The sequence below is a fragment of the Mus pahari genome, chromosome 21 (genome assembly GCF_900095145.1).
Source record: "Mus pahari chromosome 21, PAHARI_EIJ_v1.1, whole genome shotgun sequence".
Lineage (NCBI taxonomy): Eukaryota > Metazoa > Chordata > Mammalia > Rodentia > Muridae > Mus > Mus pahari.
In genome coordinates, this window is record NC_034610.1 from 2,868,961 (window position 1) to 2,877,871 (window position 8,911).

The 8,911-nt window shown below is 45.3% G+C and overlaps 1 protein-coding gene across 4 annotated transcripts in view; it reads right to left on the bottom strand.

The window, feature by feature from the left end:
• The window catches only part of Serac1 (serine active site containing 1), a 36,840-nt gene that overhangs the window by 16,671 nt on the left and 11,258 nt on the right, over positions 1 to 8,911 (bottom strand). For all 4 annotated transcript variants that reach the window (XM_021221733.1, XM_029533206.1, XM_029533207.1 and 1 more), the window contains 5 exons: positions 7,763 to 7,894; positions 7,245 to 7,366; positions 5,203 to 5,331; positions 1,963 to 2,076; positions 630 to 792 (listed from right to left, as the gene is read on the bottom strand). In XM_021221733.1, coding sequence (XP_021077392.1) covers positions 630 to 792; positions 1,963 to 2,076; positions 5,203 to 5,331; positions 7,245 to 7,366; positions 7,763 to 7,894 — 660 coding nt within the window. The remainder of the gene's footprint in view (positions 1 to 629; positions 793 to 1,962; positions 2,077 to 5,202; positions 5,332 to 7,244; positions 7,367 to 7,762; positions 7,895 to 8,911) is intronic.

Sequence of the window (8,911 nt, forward strand, 5' to 3'; positions counted from 1 at the left end):
GGTGGAGGATGTGTATCCCTGAGGTGGCCTTGGTGGAGGATGTGTGTCTCTGGGGTGGCCTTGGTGGAGGATGTGTGTCTTTGGGGTGGCCTTGGTGGAGGATGTGTGTCTCTGGGGTGGCCTTGGGTGTTTACAGTCTCACTCCACACCTAGTTCACACTTCTGCTTCATGGTTATAGTTCAGGATGTGTTCTCAGCTTGCCTCTCCTGCTGCCATGCCTCTGGACTCTGATCCCACTGGAACTGTATGTCAAATAACTTCCTCCCTTAAGGTTCCCTGATCATGATGGGTTTGTTTATTAGGTTTTTTGGTTTGTTTTTGTTGTTGTTGTTGTTGTTGTATGTGCATTGGTGTGAGGGCGTCAGATCCCCCTGGAACTGGAGTTACAGATGTGAGCTGCTGCCAACAACTCAACAAACTTCATGTCAAAGCCTGGGCTCCTCCGCACTTCTTCATCTGAGTCCTGACTTAGTGTGCAGCGCTGACAACCCTAGCAGCACGCTGCAAAGGACCCAAGAAACCCTGAGCACAGCTTTACGTCTATTGAGAAATAATGCGGACTAAAGCGAGGGAGCGCACGAGGGAGCGACTCGCCGGCACACTCCAAGCACGCACACAAAGTTGTTACCTGAGTGGACTATAGCAGGGTGAAGATGCTCGTTCAAAGCCATGTTTCCGATGATCCTCATGATGTTTCTCTGTACTTTGGGGCAGTCCTTGTGAAGCTGGTAGAGCCTCTGCAGAAGCTGCAAGCCCCCGCCTGCTTCAATGTGGTCACAGTGTGAGGGTATCTAACACAAGTTGACAGAGCTCCCGTTACATCGTTGTTACATCGCACAGTTCACCTCACACCTCCCAAGGTGAGTTCCCATGCCCCTACCCCCAACCCCCAGCCCCGTGCTACCATGGCTGCAGTTCCTCTCATTCCTGCTTAGTTTCCACTGTACAGGTGAGAAGCAAAGATGACCTTACAGAGCCATGCACTTCAGTCAGGTTAGAGTTCAGAACCTCAAGGGTGTGGTCAAGGATGCCAGCCGCAAATGCAAACGCCTGCACTGCATGCCAGATCCACTTAGGTTAAATCATCTTGGGAAACTGGGCACTGTGTCCAACCTGCTTCTAGGTGGTGCTTATACTGCCCTTGTGGGTGTCACCAGGCTTTTTGTCTTTTTTAAAATTATTATTAAATCAAACTATAGCTGGGAATGGTGGCGTACAGACACACAGGGATACATAGCAAGAGCCTGTCTAATTAAATAAATAAGCAAAGGCACCACTGTGCCAGAACGCCTAGAAATTATCAGGACTCCTAAGGTAGGTGTGTAGCCGTGGAATAGCTGCCTTTCCTGTCCTACCTTCTACAGCTGACAGCTATCTTAATGGAAGTTAGCTATCAAATGCTGTGTGTCAAACAGTCTTGGGAAAGGAGAAGACAGCACACACCAAAGACAAAAGGCACATGTAGAGCATGAACTGCTCCTTATGTGTGATTATGAATTGTTTAAAATGTATAATAAGGGCTGGAGAGATGGCCCAGTGGTTAAAAGCACTGACTGTCGCTCCTACAGAGGACTCAGGTTCAATCCCCAGCACCTCCATGGTGGGTGTTTCATCACTGTAGTTGGAGTTACAGGGAATCCAGTGCCCTCCTCTGTCCTCCAAGGGCACCAGGCATGCACATGGTGCACTGGCAGACACACGGGCAAAGCACCCATACACACTAATAAATTGTTTTTAAAATGAATAAAATGTAATGTAATAAAAATGAAAGTCATGTTTTAGTCCAAATTAATAATTCTAGTGGAATTCTAAAAATATATTTTTGTTAATTCTTTGACAATGTACTTTGATCATATTCACTGTGCCTCCCAAAACTCCTCTAAGATGTTCCCCTGTGCCTCCCCCGCTAACAAATTCATATCCAAGTGACTTTGAAAAGCTCTATTGTGGAATGCAATTACCTCCGAATGCTTTACTATGGCTTCTAAACAGAACATTTCCACTGTGGCTGAGGGGACTTTTCCAAAGCTTTCCGCGTAAGGCAGTCCGTTTCCCCCAAAACACCACAGTCCTCCCTGAAGTTAAGACAAAGATGTTATAAACCCATCTTCTTGTTAACAATCTGTGTACTACATACAAATTACAGATTTCAAGTATGTAAATGTCTCAAAATACTCTGGAAACTTAAAGGGGATGTTATGAAAACTTCTACTGCATATTAGAACAGAAAAGACACCGAGTGATTCCCAGAACAAGTCTGCCATCTTCTGTGTCCTCTCACTGAAGTCAATTCTTTATCACCTGGCCAAAGTGTCCTGGTGTCATCCCGCTCAGCATTTTCAAGTTCATACAGATTATGGCAACAGAGACAAATGAGAGCCTAAATACAAAAAGTAAAGGGGAAAGATTCACCAAACAAAAATATTAAAGACATGGTGGCTTTTAATTCTTCCCAGCTGAAAGTGAAGCTCACTGGGAGAACAGTGTAGTGTAGCTAGGGGGTAAAGTGCTTGTTGCACAGTCCTGAGGAACCGAGCTCAGATTCCCAGCACCCACATAAAACATTGGTAGGTGGTGTACTTCCATTACCCTGATTCTTCCAAAGGACCTGGGTTCAATTCCCAGCACCCACATGGCAGCTCACAACTGTCTGTAACTCCAATTCCAGAGGATCTGACACCCTCACACAGATATACATGTTGGCAAAGCAGGAATGTACATACATTTTTTTTAAAAAGTTAGAAATAGGGCTGGAGAGATGGCTCAGAGGTTAAAAGCACTGACTGCTCTTCCGAAGGTCCTGAGTTCAAATCCCAGCAACCACATGGTGGCTCACAACCATCCATAATGAGATCTGATGCCCTCTTCTGGTGTGTCTGAAGACAGTTACAGTGTACTTACATATGATAGATAAATAAATCTTTTTTAAAAAGTTAGAAATACCTGAAGATCCCTAACATTGTCCTACACACACACACACAAATATATCATGAGCAGAAAGTACTAACAGATGCTAGTTACTATGACATTATCCAGAGTCGTAGTGATGGCGACACCTTTGGCTGGTGAGAAGCACTGTCAACGCTGATGAGACTGTAGGCTACAGCCCAGCTTTGCCCTCTGACCTCTGACCTGTGTAAAGGACTCTATCATCTCCCACAGCCTTTGCCAAAGGGCAGGCTTCACATACTACAAAATGTCACTGCATGTTCCTGCTACCCTTGCTTCTGACCTGCAAGCAGCCATGTGGGTAGTCTGTACAAGCCTTCAACATAAAGGGCTTGGATTGAACATGGAGCACAAAGCCTCTGGGGGGTTTTAGGCAGGAACAAGAGCAGTTACGAATGTCTGTGAGATCACTCTGGCTGCACTGAGGAAGAGGAACTACAGAGAAACCTTGGGCATCTAGGAAAAAAACATAAAATACTTCAAATTCTCCTGGGCACAGAAAAGCTCTAAGGGAAAAAAAGAAATCAAGAGAAACCCTGGGCGCTAGAACTGGAGAGAAAACATGAAACTCAGGAGACGAGCGAGGACAGAAAGCCTGCAGGTCCACGGCCGTGCCCAGTGAAGATGCCTTCTTAGGTCTCACTTGGGCTGTATCTGAGATCTCCACCAAAAGCAAGGACTTGAAATGTCCTTCTAAGAGGTATGGGAAAACCTGCCATGAAGGGCTACGCAGAAGACAGCAGAGTGGTGGAGCTGCGAGAGGAGAAGCCAATTGGCAGCCTCTGTTCTGCCCTCGGCGTCAGTGTGAAACCTCAATGTAAAACTAACAAAACGGCTTAACCAACAGACTGTCAGATCAACCGTGGTCTTTGAGCCGTCGAGAAGGAACTGGATGTGAGGTAGGCACGCAGCAGCCGTGCTCCTGAGGGTCAGAAAGCCAATCTGTGGTTAAACATTTGACGCCATGGGCAGGCTAGAGCACCAGGGCATTTCCCCACAAATGTGCACCAACAAAGGGGCTGCGTTGTCCTCTTTGTAGGGTTTTCTAGAGGATCACGGGAGTAAATTCTGTAAAAGGGAGGTCTTATCCACTACAATGTGGACAGGGAAAGGGTCACTTTACTCCACGGATATGCCACCAACCTTATAAATCAAAAACTTCCTTAAAATCTGCCACAGAGACCACTATGCTGCGACTACCTCTGCCCATTCCTCACACACACACACACACACACACACACACACACACACACACACACACAGACTATATGTCTGTGTCTTTCTGTCTCTACCTGTCTTTGCTTACATCATTTTTGTGTATGTTTTCTGTGTCCCTTCATGGAATTCTTTCAAAAGGGAGATAACCAAGAGACTTCAAGGAGGAAGAAAACAAAACCCGCTCTGTGGGAATAAAGCTGTCATTCTTGGTATGCGGAACTCTCTGGAAAACAGTCACTTTATCCTAAAGTCCACAGAAGCACACAATCATGAGGGAGAGCCCACACCAGCATCCGTGGGAACTAACACCCCGAAAGGGGTCTAATACGAGAATCTGGAGGAGATCAAAGATACCGAGGAAGCGAAGGAAGAGAAGCCGACACTGTAGAGAGGATGTGGAAGAGCAGGCCGCTGCAACAGGTCAGGAGGTGAACCACGACAACACCTGCTGACAGCTATACCTGCAGCTGCTGACAGCTGTATGCATGTAAAGGACTGAGCGGGCCAGCTAGGCTGCAGCTTAAGCAAATGGGCAGAAGCTGTGCCATTCTGAGAGGAAGATAGAGTGTTAGGGCTGGGTCAGGGAGGGCAGGTTCAGTCCAATAAATTCAAGATTCTTGCTATACTCCAAGGAGAGAAGGCTGAATAGTCAAATCCAGAGTTCAGGTTAGAACACAGGCCTAGCCGTATCAGCTCAAATGCTGAGGATCAAACCCATGTCTAGAGCTTGCTAGGCAAGCCCTCCATCACTGAGCTGTACTGCAGTCCTGACCACTGACTCTCAAGGTGCAATACTAGAGGTCGCTTCTGCAACGCTGTAAATGAGCTCAGAAGCCCAGTTAACTCCGGTAACCTGAATCTTTCTTATACACATCTGTGTCTACCTTTCTCTGTGATTTCTCGACACTATGCAGCCCAGTGTGGAGTACAGTGTGTGGCACTGGGCAGATGACTGAGCCCAGCGCTAGCCCCAGCACAGTGCCTTGGAAAAGTGTTAACACTCAGATCATTTGCTGAGTAAGATGTAAGCAGACCTTCTGTGCGGCCAGGCTCTGGCTACTTTCACTAAGAGCCAAGGATGTAAAGTACTGGAGACACTCATCAAGCTCTGTCTGAGGTAAAGAAGCCAACAAATGCCTGAGTTCCTCTTCAGTGGAGGAGTCCTGAAATAAAACACAGAGGAAGTCTTTTTTTTTTGTTTTGTTTTGTTTTGAGACAGGGTTTCTCTGTGCAGTCCTGGCTGTCCTGGAACTAACTCTGTAGACCAGGCTGGCCTCGAACTCAGAGATCCATCTGCCTCTGCTTCTGCCTCTGCCTCCCAAGTGCTAGGATTAAAGGCGTGCACCACCACTGCCCAGCTACAGAGGAAGTCTTTAGACACAAACTCCACAACTGAGTGTAAGATCCGCTAAAGATTGGGGGCCAGGATATATACACAGGTAAGGAGAAAGGATGGCCAGTGGTTGTGATGTGGAACATACTCACCCACCAAAGTGAAGGTACATAACCATTTATTTTTAGTTCTACACTTCAACCCCTGCTACCACATTTAAAGACATATCACAGGGGCTGGAGAGATTCAGTAGCTACGAGTACGGACTACTTTTGCAAAGGATGTGGGTCTGGTTCCCAGTACCCATGTGATGGCTCACAACCACCTACAACTCCAGTTCCAGAAGACCGGATGCCCTCTTCTGGTCTCTCCAGAAACCCAGCATACACATGGTATATGTATATAAATGCAGGCCCCATACATATTCATAAAATAAAGTCTTAAAAATACACACACACAAGCTGGACGGTGGTGGCGCATGCCTTTAATCCCACCCAGTACTTGGGAGGCAGAAGCAGGTGGATTTCTGAGTTCAAGGCCAGCCTGGTCTACAAAGTGAGTTCCAGGACAGCCAGGGCTATACAGAGAAACCCTGTCTCGAAAAACCACAAAAAAAACCAAACCAAAACAAAAAAAGCCACACACACACACACAAAGACTTACAAATCATAACTCAATGTTTACCTTAGGACTTCTTGATATCCTGACTCAAAATCAACTGTACCTTTACTAAGGATATCATTAAGTCTGGAGTGTGGTAGTGTTTCATTTTTCTTGATAATTGATACCCTCTATATTCAATTCCTATTTTCTAATGATTGCTTAAATCAAATTTCAGTTTTGTTTTCTCCTCTAAAAAAGGTACTCAAGAAACATGCTTCTGGGGCTGGAGAGATGGCTCAGAGGTTAAGAGCTCTGGCTGCTCTTCCGGAGGTCCTGAGTTCAATTCCCTGCAACCACATGGTGGCTCACAACCATCTGTAATGGGATCTGACGTCCTCTTCTGGCATGCAGGCATACACACAGGTAGAATACTGTATTATGTAATTTAAAAAAAAAAAAAAAGTATGCTTCTGGCAATGGTTCTCAAGGGTATTTCTAATCCCCAGAGCGTATTTAGCAATGTCTAGAGACAATTTTCTTTGTTACAACCGAGGCCAGGAATGCTGCTAAATGTGCTAGAATATGTAGAACAGCCTCTCCCAGTGAAAGGTATGTGATCTAGGATGTCAGGAGAGCTTGAGTTGAGAAATACCTGTTTTATAACACAACCAGGCAGGCTGCCAGGGTGACTCAGAGGTTAAGAACACACACTGCTTCTGCCGTTCCACTCCCAGCACTCACATCTGATGGCTGACAACCACCTGTTAACTCCAGCTCCCAGGATCTGCTGCCCTCTTCTGACCTCCCTAGATACTAACACTCACATGCACACACCCACATCCAGGCACACACACATAATTAAAAAGAAAATAAACCTTAAAGCAGTAACAAAAAAAAGTTTGTGCAAGGCCCCCTCTTTTGGATGCTGACATGCTGTGGAGTTACTGAGAACAGACTCTCTCCACCCACAAAGGCAGTAAACGTCACAGAAACAGCCCTCGTGAGGACCACAGACTTCTGCTCTTCGTCCAGTTCACCTGCTCTGCCAAATCAGACACCAGCTTGTTGTGGAAGCTTATCGGAACCCACACTAGGAGCATGCGTTAATGTCCCCACTCCCTTATTAACATGCGTGCTTACTTCTTTTAAAGAAGGCAAAGGAGGGGGTGGGAGAAAAAAGCGAAGATCACTTTCTTTGCTTCGTGCCAAGCCAATAAGGGTCCTCGGGTCACAGGCTTGAGCAATTATCCTGTACTGGTAGTCTGTTGTAAAAATACAGTTTTTGTTAACATCAAGATTCACTTAAAGTTATCACAAGATTAAGTAAACAACTACTTGAAAGCACCCCAATTCTTAACTATTCTACAACTTTGTAACTCCAAATTTCCCAAGTATTGTTCACGACTCAGCAGGTTTTCCAGTTTCTCTTGATACTTTTTCCTCATATGTTTGAGTGTGTGTAGGGGTGTGTGTGTATGTGAGTAGGTATGTGTGCATGTTTGTTGTGTAGGTTTTCATATTAAGACTTCGGAATCCTTTCCCTTCCTTGTATGTTCTCATATGTAGAGGGCCTGAATCTTATTCCTTCCCTATAGCATATCTTCTCGCATTCAGCAGAGAACATAAGGAGGCTAAGCACAATCCGAGGTGATCGTTACCATGCCAGTGGTGAGCCTCTGACATTTCGCGCACGGCCTCCAGCCGTGCAGCTAGATCATCCTCCCGGCTCTTCCTCAGGAGCAGCCACACTGCACAGTCATGATCTTCTATGTCAACTGTGCTGAAAGAGTCTGCAAAAGGAATACGACAAACACAGACAGACCACAGTAAAAACAGGTAAGACAGCATCTGTGTGTACCTGTGGTGCACATGTGCACATTTGTGTGCGTACACCAAATGCATTAATATCTCTGAGTCAGAGTCTCTCACTGAAGCAGCTCACCAGTCCTGCTGGGCTGGCTGGCCAGTGAGCCCCACACATCCTCCTGTCTCTGTTTCCCAGGCGCTGAAATTACTGACTCCCGCTGTAATTATGCACTGGCTTTTCATGTAGGTTCTAGGTTATCTAAATTCAGAGCCTCACACATGAAGGGAAAGCACTTTACTGATTGAGCCATCTTCCTACCTCCAAAATACTTTAATATTCACTGTTATATTGGATGGTAACCTGAAAATAGTTGGGAATTGTAATGGGAACTTTAAAAGCAGATACAGATGATGTCCTAGCATTTGATCTTAGCTCTGTCATATCATATTTTTATATTTACAACATGTATTTTATGTGTACTTAATATTCTATAACTTTTATTATGTGGTAATTCTCTTTTCCACTAAAAATTTTTTTGAAGCAGAGTTAATATAAAAATCCACATGCCTGTCCCAGCTAGCATTAGTAAGTGTCACTCTGCCATACTGAACCACCTGCATGTATGTAAGCCACCTATGCAGACAGGACAACTTTTTACCCTTTCAGGTTCAATTTGCATCTCCTAAGAACAAATTTATTGCTGGGTCACACAAGAGGCAGAGGCAGGCGGATTTCTGTGAGTTTTAGGATAGCCGTGACTGTGTAGAGAAACAAACAAATATGATGTTATTATTATATCCAAGAGCACTCACAAAAATCCAAAATCCAGGCAAACTCCACAATCAAATATTCAGCGTAGAATGTCTTTAAAGATGTTTTAAAGCAGAATTTGGTAAGTTCTCGGTAGTCTCCCTTGATTCTAGAAAGTTGTCCTGTGGGCTGGTGAGATGGCTCAGCGGGTAAGAGCACCCAACTGCTCTTCCAAAGGTCCGGAGTTCAA